The sequence below is a fragment of the Protomyctophum bolini genome (assembly GCF_963924005.1).
Source record: "Protomyctophum bolini genome assembly, chromosome: 12".
In the NCBI taxonomy this organism is placed as follows: domain Eukaryota; kingdom Metazoa; phylum Chordata; class Actinopteri; order Myctophiformes; family Myctophidae; genus Protomyctophum; species Protomyctophum bolini.
The window spans coordinates 41299468-41316828 of record NC_137873.1 but is presented as its reverse complement, the minus strand read 5'-3'; the positions used below and the strand labels follow the sequence as shown (position 1 = coordinate 41316828).

The window sequence follows — 17361 nt, the reverse complement described above, 5'->3', positions numbered from 1 at the left end:
AGTCCCAACTAGCCCAGGGCGCGGACGCTACTGGTTGCTAGGGGTGGAGCCGTATGCTGTAGGAAGGGAGCGCGGACGCTGCCTGTACCAGCAGAGGCTTTAACTTAGATCGGCATCTAATGACTTAATACCTGCCGCAGCATGCATTTACGTTTTATGCAAATGCTCATTGTAGCACTTTGAGATTCAACCAGATGTAAAGTGCATCATAGAAACAGCACACAAACGTTGCTGTTAGATACTGTGCGACCTGCATGGTCGCGGTGGGGGAGGGGAGCTTGTACGCTACCTGTACCCCCGGCGGAGGCTTACTTATAAATTATGATAATAAAGTAGCCTCCAGTCAAGTTTTGGACGCTGCTATGTAGCAGCTGTAGTGTTTCCTATGCGAACGCTTATCCCAGCACTATGACATTTATCCAAACTCCAAGTGCATTATTATTAGTGTGGTTGCCCTAAAAGGGCAACCAGACTATTGTAATTTATGTTTGCTAGTCCAGAGCGAAACAAAAGACGCTTCCAATACACTAGTCAAGTGTGCACTACTACGCATTCATGCTGGGAGGAGGGAGCACTAACGCTGCCTACCCCAGCCAGAAGTTTGGTTAAATAAACCGACACAAGCTAGTTTTGGAGAAAAGGCTACAACCGATAGCTCCACCAATAGGGGCCACCTGCCGAAGGAAGGGAGCGCGTACGCTGCCTGTATCAGCTGCAGCTAATGAACAGAACAAGCTATACACCGATAGCTGTTAATAAATGCTTGAGCTAACAAACATTAGTAGTAAGTAACATCAAGCTGGCCGTATGCTGGAGGAGCGGAGCGCATACGCTGCCTGCCCTGTACCAGCTGGGCCAACAAACAGTAAAGCAAGCTATACACAGATAGCTTTTTTTATCTTAGATAATATAATAAGCGCTTGGGCTACAACTACAGGTAGCAGCGCCAGTTAGAGATCTATGCTGGAGACCAGCTGGGCTACAAAAACAAGACAAGCTATAGCCTGTTCATAAACAGCTTTAACTTTAAACTACTGGTAGCTGCTGTGAGCTACGCTGGCAGCAGCGCCAGATACCCTGTGCTGGGGACCAGCTGGGTTAATGGGACCTACAGGTGGACAAACCAAGTTGCACCCACTGTATATGCAAAAAAACTGTTAATGGAGCTCTGGGCTCCAGACATAATAAACTTTATTTATATAGCACATTTTCATACATAAAATGTAACTCAAAGTGCTTCACATTAAAATAAGATACAAAATAATACTGTATAATAATACATACTGGTAGCAGCTTCAGCTAGGCCCACTGCTGGGGGCCAGCTGGGTTAACAACCAGACAGGCTATGTACACCAATAGCTATTTAGCTACAGACTATACTGGTAGCAACATCAATACCCTGGGAGGACGCAGGTAGCTGCTCCTGTACCGGGCTAATAATAACAACAAGAATACAAGCTATTCGCAAAGCAGTTAAGCTTGAATGCTGCCAATATCGGTATATGGCTTTGGCCAGCAAGGCTTGTCAAACAGAAAATGCCGGTTAGCCTTAACTAACTTAAGTCATAAGTTATATGCCGACTGCTGAGAGAATGTAGCGACAATGCTTGACATCAGCAGGGGCTAACCCAAGCTTGAAAGTAGCGTGTTTATCAAACGAAGGTAATATGACAGTGTTCTTATCCTTCGGCAAGTCTTATAGTCACTTATACCTCCCAATGTATGAATGAATGAATCATTGTAAAGCGCTTTGAGCACTTGGGAAAAACGCTATAATAATGCAATTAATTATTATTATTATTATAATAATAAGCGCTAGCGTTCACAGTCGAACAAAACTTGTATGCAGAGCAGGGAGGCGGCGCAAACGCAGCCTATACTCACAAGAGGTTATGCCATGATAAAATATATCATATGATTTGAACGTCTGTTAGCGTTCGCAGTCGAACAAGCCTCGTCTGCAGAGCAGGGAGGCGGCGCAAACGCAGCCTATACTCACAAGAGGTTTATGCCATGATAAAATATATCATATCATTTGGACGTCTGTTTAGCGGGGATAGCACCACTTTAAACGATAACGTACCTTTTGTCCGAGGGGGGTTAGCCTTCCTTACCGGCGAGAGAGATTGGACGCTCCTGCGTCCACGTGAATCCGCGAAATAAACTCCATTCATCGAGGAGATAGAAAACCATAGTCGCAGTTCCTGGAGGGCGAACAAACGCTACTCCGACAGGCAGTCACGCCGTCACAGAACTACCGGCGACCAGGTACAGGCACCGTAGCTGCATATTGTATTGCATAGCAATACCTCGCAGCCCAGTGCAAATTTCTCACCACGACGCGCGAGAAAAATTAGAGACTGATCCCCTGCAGACTGCCGGAAGATATAGACTACTTCGGGTCATCACGGGGTCAAAATTGACTTTGTTTGTATACAACACTCGACGACGCATGCGCGAAGGACATATTCATGCTTAAAGCACCGCCTCTGGCGGTCAGCAGGGACGAAATAGAAATGCAATTCATTATGGAGGAGTCCATACTCCTCTAAAATGCTTATCCAAAAAAAAACCCCACTCCAATCAAGGTAAAGCAGTGGTTTTCAACCAGTGGTCTCTGGGGACCACGAGTGGTCCTTGAGGGGGTTCCAGGTGGTAACCAAATGGACCCTTATTAGATCTTTAACTCCATTTAAATTTAGATTTTAGTTTTAGTCATATAGTCTCTTGAATAGTTTTCATTTAGTTTCAGTCACATTTAAGTCATCTGGAAGGTTTTAATGTTAGTCTAGTTTTAGTCGACTAAATATGATGGTTATAATATTTTAGTTGACTAAATCTACAGTTGATTTAGTCGCCTAAAATGTATTTCGGCGGGCCTTGATACCGTTGTAATGACTGTTTTTACACTTGCTGAAAGATCTGCTATTTTCAGCATGCAACCAAGTGTAGAATGACTTATACTGGATCTCTTGTCCACTAGTCCCTTCCTAACATTTTAGTTTGTATTTGTTGACGAAATCGTCAGTATATTTAGTCTTAGTCATCATAGCTTACTGTAGTTTTAATTCAGTTTCCATTTAGTTTTCGTTAGTGGAAAAAGGTAGTCGACGAACATCTTTCATCTTAGATCTACGTCTAGTCTACGAAATGAACGCTGAACGCAAGCGTAAAAAAAAAAGCCCAACAGGTCTAGTTAGTCGCAGGCAGGCGTGTGCACGAAACGAGCACGCGTGCGAGGCAATGTCACGGGACCGCGGCCACGACAATACGCTTGCGTTGTCGGACCCTCGACTTCTCCACCACGTACAGAAGAAAAACCGCAGGTCTCATTGAAGATGAGACAGCGTCAATGGCTGCTCATCTGAAAAGACGTGTTTAGATAAAGTACGTTACTTGCCCCCCGGGGGCAGTTCACATTAGATACAGTACTGTACACCAGCTGCCCCCCGGGGCAGTTCACATTAGATACAGTACTGTACACCAGCTGCCCCCTGGGGCAGTTCACATTAGATACAGTACTGTACACCAGCTGCCCCCAGGGCAGTTCACATTAGATACAGTACTGTACACCAGCTGCCCCCCGGGGCAGTTCACATTAGATACAGTACTGTACACCAGCTGCCCCCCTGGGGCAGTTCACATTAGATACAGTACTGTACACCAGCTGCCCCCTGGGGCAGTTCACATTAGATACAGTACTGTACACCAGCTGCCCCCTGGGGCAGTTCACATTAGATACAGTACTGTACATCAGCTGCCCCCTGGGGCAGTTCACATTAGATACAGTACTGTACACCAGCTGCCCCCCGGGGCAGTTCACATTAGATACAGTACTGTACACCAGCTGCCCCCTGGGGCAGTTCACATTAGATACAGTACTGTACACCAGCTGCCCCCCAGGGCAGTTCACATTAGATACAGTACTGTACACCAGCTGCCCCCGGGGCAGTTCACATTAGATACAGTACTGTACACCAGCTGCCCCCCAGGGCAGTTCACATTAGATACAGTACTGTACACCAGCTGCCCCCTGGGGCAGTTCACATTAGATACAGTACTGTACACCAGCTGCCCCCCGGGGCAGTTCACATTAGATACAGTACTGTACACCAGCTGCCCCCTGGGGCAGTTCACATTAGATACAGTACTGTACACCAGCTGCCCCCCGGGGCAGTTCACATTAGATACAGTACTGTACACCAGCTGCCCCCAGGGCAGTTCACATTAGATACAGTACTGTACACCAGCTGCCCCCTGGGGCAGTTCACATTAGATACAGTACTGTACACCAGCTGCCCCCTGGGGCAGTTCACATTAGATACAGTACTGTACACCAGCTGCCCCCCAGGGCAGTTCACATTAGATACAGTACTGTACACCAGCTGCCCCCTGGGGCAGTTCACATTAGATACAGTACTGTACACCAGCTGCCCCCCCGGGGCAGTTCACATTAGATACAGTACGTACACCAGCTGCCCCCAGGGCAGTTCACAGACGTGTTTCTGTAGTGTGGGGGGAAGAGGGGCGTTCTCACAGGGACTCTGTGATCTGAGGACCACTTCAGATCAGAGGTGACTCCTTCCATGCCTGAAGGGAAATGTAATGACACACACAGAGGGGGGGGGGGGGGGTTGGAATGTAACAGCCAATTATTGCGAACGCAGTGAGCACCAGTAAGACGCGCAAACGCGGGAAGCGAACGCAGCTCGTACATATTTGGGTTTTTTTAAGATTTATATAAGGAGTCCCCAAAGCAGCTCCATATATGGGCACAAGTTGGACCACGCCATCACAGTCATGTCACCATGACTCAGCCATAACCATATAAGGAGTCCCCAAAGCAGCTCCATATAATGGGCACAAAAGTGTGACACACGGACAGACAGACAGACAGACAGACAGACAGACAGACATGATCTGCTAGGTCTCATAGTAAGTGCTCACTGCCTTCGCAATGAGACCTAGCAGATCATGTCTGTCTGTGTGTGTGTCTGTGTGTCCCACCTTTGTGCCCATATATGGAGCTGAGTGATTTGTTTGTGATTGATGCAACACACTCCATATTTGGACGTATAGCTGCTTTGGGGACTCCTTATATGGTTATGGCTAAGTTAAAAACTTAACTTAAAAATAAATCTTAAAAAAACCCAAATATGTACAAGCTGCGTTCGCTTCCCGCGTTTGCGCGTCTTACTGGTATTATACAATTATATAGTAGTTTGGGCCGCCACGCGGCCCTCACATCTAGGTCGCACTGCCGATCCAACCCATATGTCTGAGTCAAGGGCTTTGTACATATATTGGAATACCCATATATGGACATATTGGCTGGATCGGCCAGTGGGCCCTGACCAGAACCGCTGCTGTAAACGAGAACAGCAAGCAGGAGGATTGATTCACAGACAAGGACACGGGTTCGGACGTGCATGGCTGAATAATACTATGTACAAATGCATATCACACACGGTGCGTTATATTTGTTCATACTGGACAGAATGTGCACACATTGGCTCAAGGGCATGCCGTATGGACTAGGAAGTGCAGATCATTTCATTGCATGTGTGGGTGTGCCCCTTAACCCATTCTGAACGGGAACCCCTTTTGGTGTTCAGCATCATCTTATGCTTTAGCTATTGAAAAATAGCAGATCTACAAGCTCATAGCGCGCCACCGAGTGGCACGCTACGAGCTTGTGTAGGTCTGCTATTTTTTGAAAAATCGACTGAACGACTGACGTTTTTTTTAGAATCTGATCTCAGGTCAGAATGGGTTAATCAGACCCAGTGTGTGTCCATAGTGGAAACCTCGTATGAATCTGATCTCAGGTCAGAATGGGTTAAGAGTATATTTGAATAGAGACGGCACCCGGAGGAAACCCTGAGGCCAAATGGACATAGTGGCCGGATTTGGTCCGTTGACTATCATTGTGCACGTTCATGATGACAGGTGAACGCCGTTTCATACTGTACGTGAACGCCGTTTCATACGTGAACGCCGTTTCATACTGTACGTGAACGCGTGCAATGATAGTTAACGTCCGTAGCGCGTTCACGATTTGGCCCAATCCATCCCAGAATGCACTCTGTTCCAACCCGGGAACGAGGAGTGAAATCGCCGCATGCGCTTTTGAGCAACTTAATGCAAGTGGATGGGAGGAGAACTACAACTTAATGCAAGTGGATGGGAGGAGAACTACAACTTAATGCAAGTGGATGGGAGGAGAACTACAACTTAATGCAAGTGGATGGGAGGAGAACTACAACTTAATGCAAGTGGATGGGAGGAGAACTACAACTTAATGCAAGTGGATGGGAGGAGAACTACAACTTAATGCAAGTGGATGGGAGGAGAACTACAACTTAATGCAAGTGGATGGGAGGAGAACTACAACTTAATGCAAGTGGATGGGAGGAGAACTACAACTTAATGCAAGTGGATGGGAGGAGAACTACAACTTAATGCAAGTGGATGGGAGGAGAACTACAACTTAATGCAAGTGGATGGGAGGAGAACTACAACGTAATGCAAGTGGATGGGAGGAGAACTACAACTTAATGCAAGTGGATGGGAGGAGAACTACAACTTAATGCAAGTGGATGGGAGGAGAAATCCGGTGCCGTCTCTATTAATATATATACTCTGAGGTGTGTGTGTGTGTGTGTGTGTGTGTGTGTGTGTGAGTGTGTGTGTGTGTGTGTGTGTGTGTGCATGCACGCACACACACAGTGCATACATACCCATGTCACATGAGTTGGCTTTTCTGTTGTGATGCGACTTCGCTGGAAATCCGTTAGCCCCTCCCTCTTCATCTGATAAGATGAAGCAACGAGTAGTATCACCATCATCATAATCAATCATCATAATTATCATCCATTCTTTCTTTCTTAACAATCATGATGAATATTGCCAACCTGTATCCCTTCTATCACCATCATTCTTTTCCACTTCAGCTACTCCTACAACATTACTTGCTGACATGAAAGAAAGCTGTATTTTGGGAAAAGCACTTAATGCCTTATTGGCCATTTCTCAAACACTAAAATGATCACAAGGGAACAGTCTGTTTTTATTTACACCCAAACAAGACATCTTGAAAACTGATGAGTGGATTGGCTCTGCGCCTCACGCTCTCTGGATCTCTCTATCTAAATGATATCGAACCCGGCTCACAATCAAAATGTCAATATATAGGTGTGGACAGCCTCATGCACGAGTGTGGGATTCACAGGCACGCCTTCTCCTTAAAAACCGTGCCTGATACTGTAGACACCGGATGTGTTTTAGATGGTTTCAAATAATATGCAGTGTTTTCGACGTAATGAAGACACAGCCTGGATACAGGACACTTGGATTATAGTGTTGTAGTAGTTTTTTTATCCCACGATTTTGTAACCCATTTTTCACCCCTGTGCCAATCATCTACTGTGATCCTGGGCTCTACACACCCTCCGCCAACCTGGGGAGAGCAACGGACTTAACTTACCGTATGCTCCCTTCATGCCTGAGTGTCCAAGTTGCTCCTTTACACCTGACAGGGGGGAGTTTCCCTGGTTGGACGTATAGCGCGTGGAAGGAACACGTTATTCCAACCAGTTCCTTTCCCCTCCATCAGGCGCCCCGGCTGGCCAGGGAGAGGCAGTTTAGAGACCAGGATTACTGCATGTTTTTGTGATGGTATCTACCCTAGGGGACACGGGGAGAACATGCAAACTCCACACAGAAGATTTCTTTATTTGATATAATTTGTCTGTCTCCCAAGGGAAGAGACTATGCACCCACTGCACACAAAATGTGGTAGAAAAAGAGCTACACTTTCTAACCACTTGCCCAAGACATAGACCCACACACACACACACACACACACACACACACACACACACACACACACACACACACACACACACAGAGTGATTTTGAATCTATGACCGGCGACAAGAAACTCCCATACCTACAGTATTGGGAGACATACAAAAATACACAGCAGCAAGATTTGTGAACTGTTGCGACAAAAGAAGGTTAGCCGATGGAATACAACCACCCTAAGGACTACTATCTGCTAGAGAATTCTTTTGTATATTATTTAAACAGTCTTGAGAAAGAATGCTGCTATTTGTCCCAAAGTGACTGCAAAGAATTGCTGCCATTTATTTAGCTTTATACCCTGTATAACCTGTATATAACGATGCAATGTGATTTCTGTTTACAAAATGCTGTACCACCCCCTCCAACTGTATATATACTTTCCACATTTTCAACAGATTTTTACTATAATTGACACTTGCTTTGGCAATGTAAACGTATGTTTTCTCATGCCAATAAAGCTCCTTTGAATTGAATATATTGCGGGGGAAGTCTTTTAAACCCCATTTTCAAATTGTTTAAAAAAATGTCAAAGATTTTTGCGGAAATCTCCCAAGCTATAAAATGCATTGCATCGCTTATAGTGCTGTGAGCTTGTAGATTGGCTATTTCTTTGGCAAAGACGTTTGATGTAGAGGGGACCAAGGATTACCCCAGTCGACAAAGTATAGGTTTTAAGGCAATCATTCAGAATCATTGACGACTGTGATGTTCCAGTCATACCTGGGGTGACAGCTGCCTCTGGCGTCTCAAACACAGGCTTGGCAGAGGAGAGAGGCGCGCAGCGCGGGCTTTCCATCTGAAGGCATCCCTCCTCCTCCTCCTCTTCAGCGACAGGAGCCTCGGTGGAGCGCTCACTGGACGGAGTGGTACCAGGTGAGGTCCTGGACGGAGTGGTACCAGGTGACGCTCTAGGAGATGTGGCGGAGTGCTCACTGGACGGAGTGGTACCAGGAGACGTCCTGCACGGAGTGGTACCAGGTGACGTCCTGCACGGAGTGGTACCAGGAGACGCTCTGGGAGACGTGGCGGAGCGCTCACTGGACGGAGTGGTACCAGGTGACGTCCTGGACAGAGTGGTACCGGACAACGTCCTGGGAGCCACGTCATCCTCTGGGGGGGTCTCGTCTTTACTGGGCTGCGTGTGGGGGACGAGGAGGGAGTGACGGTCACTGCATGTTTTTGGGGAGGTTAATCCATGTGTGGATTTAGAGCTTTGAGCCCAGAGGTGTTGTTCAAATAAGACACACTTTCAGCGGCACATAGACCCGCGCGCACACACACACACACACACACACACACACACACACACACACACACACACACACACACACACACACACACACACACACACCTTATTTGGAAGAGGAGGACGTTGTCCCTCTGGCTCAGTGGCTTTTGGCTTCTCTTCAGGTTGTCCTTCGGTCTCATCCTCCTCCCTCTCTTCAGGGTGTCCTTCGGTCTCATCCTCCTCCCTCTCTGCTGCCTCTTCTACATGGAGACAGTAAATAATAAAATTAATAAATAAATCGCTATAAAATTCTGTAAAATATATATTTAGCCCCAAGTTCGAATGTCCCCCCTTTGTGACAGAATCAACCATTGAAGGAAGGCACCGGCTGTGCAGGGACGGACAGCCGGCATTCTGGGGGCCCTGGGCCCCTGGCCCGCTGCACTGCCTGCACACAGCACAGTTCAGACAGAGCGGACCTCAGTCTGTGCAGACCACGCAGACTGAGGGGAAGCCACATGAAAGAAAGCACAGACAATTCCCCTCATAGGAACCAGTACTTCTGTGTAGCGAAGCAAGTGAAGCATCACGGAGAGAGCAGAGTAAGGGCCGATTCATACTCCTATTTTACCGCTGTTTCGGCGCTGTAGTGCCGAAATGACTTCGGCTCGTCAGAAACTTTCAGTAGCACCGAAGAGGCGACTTTAGGACGGCTTTAAAAGTGTCTACAGAGGCTGCCTGACGAAGGTACAGTGGGAGCTTGTTCCATGCCGACGGCCCGTAGAAGCAAAAAGCTGCTTCCCCGTATTTTTTAGTTGCCATTTTTTTTGGCAAAGCGAGCAGGCCAGCAGTGGAAGACCTTAGCGGGGCGGTTTGGGACATATTTAGGCAGGCAGTCATGTAGGTAGGAAGGTGCGAGACCATTGAGAGCTTTATAGACAAGTAAAATAAATTTAAAATCAATCCTAAAAACAACCGGAAGCCAGTGCAGTGATGCCAAAACTGGAGTAATATGTTCTCTCATCTTAGTTCTAGTTAAAACTCTAGGCGGTGCATGCGCGATATGAAAAGGATAATGGCGGTATTTAACACAAAACGGGCAAAATCCGGTAAACACCCTTAAGTAAGATGATGTAGAGAGCAGCTGTGGGAGGATACAGCAGCAGTATGTCTCTCAGTGCAGTGACATTCTGTGATTATTTGACAGTCATATTAAATATTTTTATCAATTTCGGCCAAATACAAGGAGACTGAGCATGGGGGGTGCGTATAGGTCAGGAGGTAACAGGGGGTGCACGGCCACCGCTGAACTATCTATGGGCAAGGAAACGTGATCGTTACAATAAAAACTAACAAATGAGGGGGTTATTTTCGTGAATGTTTTAGCATTTAACATAAAGAAGGGCAATCTTATGTAAAAAAAATAAACAATCTGTGTTTTGTTACATTCAAAACACACTTTTACAGGAAGACCATAGGCATTGAGCATTTGTTTGCATTATTTTTTACTTTTAAGGATTCTCCTCTGATTTTGTGTTCGAAATTATATCTTTTTCGATTTCACGATTTTGAAACCCATTTTATGTCAATTATCTAATGTAATCCTGGGCGCTACACTTTCTCTGTCAACTTGGGGGGGCAGCGGACTGACCTCATGCTTCCTTCTATGCATGAGGAGTCCAAGCTGCTTCTTTTCACCTGACAGGGGAGTGTTTCCCCGGCCGGACGTAGCGCGTGGAAGGAACACGTTATTCCGACCAGTTCCTTTCCCCTCCATCAGGCGCCCCGGCTGGCCAGGGGGAGACAGTTTAGAGACCAGGATTACTGCATGTTTCTTGTGAGGGTATACCTACCCTATAGGGGACACGGGGGGAGAACAATTGCAAACTCCACACATGTTCAAAATTATAATCCAGTTGAAACCAATCTTGAAACTGGATTTTGCAGTGTGTCAGTTTTCGAGTTTGTACTAGATCATGGTCATATTCGGTGCTACTGTATATTAAAACCCGTCACTGGGAGTGAGTGGGGCTTGCGTAATAATAATAATAACTTAGCAGCACGTCATTATTAGCACACACTACTAGCATGTCAACTACATTGCAGTACCTAAGCTCTCCTGCAGGTGTCTCTGTCTCATCACGGCCAGGCTGGGCTTGCAGCACTGTGGCGGCGGCTCTGGCCTCTGCCCACAGGGAGCTCCGGTACCACCGCTACCCTGTCTCTCCTTCCTCCGCTGGTCCTGGTCCTCCTCCTCCTCCTCCTCCTCCTCCTCCTCCTCCTCCATTTGGGAGTCCGTCAGGGAGTCGGGGGCCAGGGGCACGATGCGCTCCTGACGGCCGGGCTCCGGCTGCCTGTCGGCGTGCCTGTCGACGTGTCCGTTGGTGCGCGCGTCTGTCCGGCCACCGTAAGGCCTGCCGTCGCCGACGCTGCTGCTGTCAGAGTCCTCGATGTCAGCCCCAATGCAGCTGTACACCATGCTGACCAGGTCTGTGGGCTGGAGGGGGAGAACCAGAGAAAACACGGCCGCTGTCAGAGAATGTACACACACACACACACACACACACACAGCTGTACACCATGCTGACCAGGTCTGTGGGCTGGAGGGGGAGAACCAGAGAGAACACGGCCGCTGTCAGAGAATGTATACACACACACACACACACACACACACACACACACACACACACAGCTGTACACCATGCTGACCAGGTCTGTGGGCTGGAGGGGGAGAACCAGAGAGAACACGGCCGCTGTCAGAGAATGTATACACACACACACACACACACACACAGCTGTACACCATGCTGACCAGGTCTGTGGGCTGGAGGGGGAGAACCAGAGAGAACACGGCCGCTGTCAGAGAATGTATACACACACACACACACACACACACAGCTGTACACCATGCTGACCAGGTCTGTGGGCTGGAGGGGGAGAACCAGAGAGAACACGGCCGCTGTCAGAGAATGTATACGCAATTACGCACCATAGACTGTAAAAAATATGGACAAAGCGTTCCCCGGGTCAAACATGAACGTAAATTGAAGCCTGTCAGTCCTTGTTATTGTAAGTCGCCATCTTTCTAGATCCGTTTTGGCCCAGCTGGCCATTGGCTGGCCCAGACAACGAGGCGGGACTTCCCCCCCTTCTTCTCCGTTGGTTTTTATTTTGACTCGAGTGGGAGGGGAATCCCTATCATAGACTGTAACGGTAGCCACGCCCCTCAGAACATATGCGACTTTATGGTCATTTTTTTTATTAATGGGACCATAATTTTCCAAAAAGAATATTATGACATTAGAAATGAGACTTTAAACTAGTGACTGGAAGAAGAATGTATTCATGACCATGTTTAATTGTTTATTAAGGTAATACAGTCTAGGTGAAGTTGGGTCCAAATACATGGACTTCTATGGGGCTATGGGTTTTTCTGGGTCCAATGACAGCGCCACAACAGGCCATTATATGAACTTTCATTTCCTTAGTGGCTTCACAAAATATCTGTCTGACTGCCCCCCTGATACACACACACACAGGTATTCAAAGATTTGCACACTTTTTCACGATAAAAATAATAATATAGCAGATCTACAAGGTTGTAGATCTGCTATTTTTCATTAGCTAAATACTGGTTAAAAGCTAAGTTGACACAGATGCGTTCCAAGTCTTAAAGGAGAATTCCATACTACCTTTATTTGTCCCCACCAAAGAGGTCCAGGTGTTATTTTGTGCAAAAGCGCATTATTGGCTATTTCCCCTACCATAAGCCCTCAATGAATTGCATTGAATTGAATTGAATGGGGCGTTGTGCTAATTTCCATCGCTCAAAAATCAATTAATAATGTAAATAGTATCCCAAGCGGCTCACTTTACCACTTATATCGATGGAAATAAGCTAATTAGCACTAAAACCCAACCCCCATTGAGGGCTTATGGTAGGGGAAATGGCCAATAATGCACTTTTGCACAAAATAACACCTGGACCTCTTTGGTGGGGACGTAACAACTACAAATAAAGGTAAGAAAGCCTTCTTGCATGGAATTCTCCTTTAATGTGCAAACATCTAAAAGGATAGATCCTTGTGGACTTGTTTCCATTGAGGTCCTAGGTATTCAATTCATCAACAGAACATAATAATAAAACCAAAAATCTATATCATCACAAATACACAAAAACACTTATCCCTAAATGTCTTTAGCTGGGGTTTTTTTTTAACCAGATGCCCGAACCACCTCAGCTGGCTCCTTTCCAGGCGAAGGAGCAGCGGTTCTACTCCGAGTCTCTCTCGTGTGACTGAACTTCATCATACCTGTCTCTGCAGCAGGCAGGGAGGGCTGATACTTCGCACGCCATGCGGCGGTAAGCCCTGCGCGGCCCGGGGAGACGGCATGCTCCCATTGGCTCCTCCTGGCATGGCCGCGGGGTCCATCTTCCCAGGATCCTTAGGGTGCTGAATCATTGAGTACACGTTCTCCGAGGCGAAGCTGTAAACGGAAAACACAAAACGAGATTCACGCATGCTCTGCACACGGTGGTTGTTGCCTGCACTGAATGCATCTCTGAGCGACACACACTGGCACTGCTGTCAGTTTCTAAGCAGAACTCTCTCCAGTGACTTTTATCTCTCCAATTTCAAGGCCGTATTTACCACCCCCCCCCCCCACGAGGTTTGCAGCCAAAAGCGCCTCCTGAGTCCTATTGTCTCGCCTCAGTTATTAATCTGTGGAAACCTCCATTTACTCTGGGTTTGCTACATAGCGCACATTCCCCCCCTTAGTTGCCCCTCTGGGTATGTTTTGGCGATAGTGCACATGAAGTATGAGAACACGAAACATTTTCACTAACGATCTGCTGTGATGGTGGAGTTGTATAATGTATATTTACGTACTCTGCTGTGATGGTGGAGTTGTATTTATATATTTACATACTCTGCTGTGATGGTGGAGTTGTATAATGTATATTTACGTACTCTGCTGTGATGGTGGAGTTGTATAATGTATATTTACATACTCTGCTGTGATGGTGGAGTTGTATAATGTATATTTACATACTCTGCTGTGATGGTGGAGTTGTATAATGTATATTTACATACTCTGCTGTGATGGTGGAGTTGTATAATGTATGTTTACGTACTCTGCTGTGATGGTGGAGTTGTATTTATATATTTACATACTCTGCTGTGATGGTGGAGTTGTATTTATATATTTACATACTCTGCTGTGATGGTGGAGTTGTATAATGTATGTTTACGTACTCTGCTGTGATGGTGGAGTTGTATTTATATATTTACATACTCTGCTGTGATGGTGGAGTTGTATTTATATATTTACATACTCTGCTGTGATGGTGGAGTTGTATAATGTATATTTACATACTCTGCTGTGATGGTGGAGTTGTATAATGTATATTTACGTACTCTGCTGTGATGGTGGAGTTGTATAATGTATATTTACGTACTCTGCTGTGATGGTGGAGTTGTGTAATGTATATTTACGTACTCTGCTGTGATGGTGGAGTTGTGTAATGTATATTTACGTACTCTGCTGTGATGGTGGAGTTGTGTAATGTATATTTACGTACTCTGCTGTGATGGTGGAGTTGTGTAATGTATATTTACGTACTCTGCTGTGATGGTGGAGTTGTGTAATGTATATTTACGTACTCTGCTGTGATGGTGGAGTTGTGTAATGTATATTTACGTACTCTGCTGTGATGGTGGAGTTGTATAATGTATATTTACATACTCTGCTGTGATGGTGGAGTTGTATAATGTATATTTACATACTCTGCTGTGATGGTGGAGTTGTATAATGTATATTTACGTACTCTGCTGTGATGGTGGAGTTGTGTAATGTATATTTACGTACTCTGCTGTGATGGTGGAGTTGTGTAATGTATATTTACGTACTCTGCTGTGATGGTGGAGTTGTATAATGTATATTTACGTACTCTGCTGTGATGGTGGAGTTGTATAATGTATATTTACGTACTCTGCTGTGATGGTGGAGTTGTATAATGTATATTTACGTACTCTGCTGTGATGGTGGAGTTGTATTTATATATTTAAATACTCTGCTGTGTCCTGACAGGAGATGGTGGAGTTGTATAATGTATATTTACGTACTCTGCTGTGATGGTGGAGTTGTATAATGTATATTTACATACTCTGCTGTGATGGTGGAGTTGTATAATGTATATTTACATACTCTGCTGTGATGGTGGAGTTGTATAATGTATATTTACGTACTCTGCTGTGATGGTGGAGTTGTGTAATGTATATTTACGTACTCTGCTGTGATGGTGGAGTTGTGTAATGTATATTTACGTACTCTGCTGTGATGGTGGAGTTGTGTAATGTATATTTACGTACTCTGCTGTGATGGTGGAGTTGTGTAATGTATATTTACGTACTCTGCTGTCTCCTGACAGGAGATGGTGGAGTTGCGGTTCTTCCTGAAGCCAGAGAAGATGGACAGCACGCTGCGCCTCTTCTTCCTCCTCAGAGACTGAGCCTGATGGATAGACGACAGCTGACTGACAGGGAGATGAGGAGACAAACGGCCAGAAGAAGAGAGAGTCAGTGAGGAGGTGGCAGATGGAAGGAGGAGGACAGCTGGGCTTCATAATGCCTGATTTATCCTCGTCTGACGTGGTGTTGTGAGCTTGTAGTCCTGCCATTTTTGCCGCGGGACACCATCATATCAGGCTTAATTCAATTTAACTTCAACATAAATAAAGTGATAACTTGCATAGTGGCAATATACTCCTACGTCAACGTTTTGATCCAATGGTTCTTCTTCAGGAATGCTCACTTCTGGAGAAGAGCCATTTGACCGTAAAATGGTAAATGGTGCGTTTATATTAGCGCCTTTATCCAAGGCGCTTTACATAGATTCATTATATTTCACACACACATTCATACGCGGCGGAAACCATGCAAGTCACCAACCAGCACATCAGGAGCAATCAGGGGTTCAGTGTCTTGCTCAAGGACACTCTGATCGACACTAACTCTGGGGGAGCCCGGGTTCGAACTGGCAACCTTGCGGTTACCATCCAGCCACTCTATACCCCTGATGCACCGCCTCCCCACTGTATTATTTTATTTATGATGGTTGACTTTTATTTGTCCGGCCCCTGGGCACCGAAGCCCCTGGGCACCGAAGCCCCTGGGCACCGGATGGTTGACTTTTATTTGTCCTGCCCCTGGGCACCGAAGCAAATGTGAATGCACTCTCTTTTTTTGTCTTCTTAAATCTAGAATAGCCAGTTATTTGAATGCACATCTACTACAAACATTACTGTGTGGATTGAGTGTCTACTGGTATGCATGTGAAAAGCCGGTTTCTCTGAATCACTGACTATTTAATTGTAGAGAACGTATGCCAGGAAACAGTGAAGGTTCAGTCATTATAAGATGACATTGCTGCACCCCAGGACAGTTGGGATATCCTCCTCTGTGTCTGAAGCTTCCCCCTACTATGCTTACACGTCACACTCATGTTCAACCCCATGGATAATGAAGTGGAAACACTGGACAAGGTGAATACCACCGGGCCCAGGCCTGTATGTGGCTTAATGATTTCATCACCCGAGGAGAGTTCAAAGCCCTGAAGGAGGGGAAAAAAAACGGTGTAATTGCTCTTCCTAAGCTAGATTTCAGCATGAATCCTGCCATCCCTCGTCTGTGTTAACATGCTCCATTTTCCTTAATTGTTCCTTATCCATTTTTCTGCTGTCATGGTGTATTTCATATTCGTAACATTGTAATGGTGTCCAATGTCTGAGGAACCAGAACATTGTTTTGAGGGGCAAGGCACAGCTTTTGAAGATTACACACATAGTGTGTGTCTGTGTGTGTGTACCTTGTAAATATTTGTATCCTTCTATGTATTGTATATGTGGACATAAATAAATGATTAAAATGTGTGTGGGGAGCCGATGTACTTCTGTGGCCTATAATGACTGTGTTCACAAGAAGGTTGGCAGCAGGATGAGGAGGATGAGCTCCACACAGACAGACAAGACCCTCTTACAGACGGCTAGCTAGGGCCATGCCATAAATAAATAAAACAATAGATAATATAGCTTGCCAGCAGCGTTAAGACCAAGCCAAGCCATAAACGCGCTCCGGGCTCGAGTCATTCTCTGGAGTGGAGACAACGTCACGTTTTTGTTATACCGATTGGCTGAAGGTGTCGTGTCTGTAAACGCTGCGCTCCCGCAGCCTGAACCAACCATGCATTAATTAGCAGGGTCCAGA

The 17361-nt window shown here is 46.0% G+C and overlaps 1 protein-coding gene across 1 annotated transcript in view; it reads right to left on the bottom strand.

Moving 5' to 3' along the window:
- Positions 1 to 1031: 1031 nt before the first annotated feature.
- carmil3 (capping protein regulator and myosin 1 linker 3) overlaps positions 1032 to 17361 on the bottom strand; it is a gene marked incomplete at both ends in the record, with an annotated part of 150514 nt that continues 134184 nt past the window's right edge. The window contains 8 exon segments of the mRNA XM_080779096.1: positions 1032 to 1108; positions 4471 to 4590; positions 6741 to 6812; positions 8587 to 9001; positions 9218 to 9354; positions 11204 to 11591; positions 13408 to 13582; positions 15510 to 15632. Coding sequence (XP_080635222.1) covers positions 1032 to 1108; positions 4471 to 4590; positions 6741 to 6812; positions 8587 to 9001; positions 9218 to 9354; positions 11204 to 11591; positions 13408 to 13582; positions 15510 to 15632 — 1507 coding nt within the window.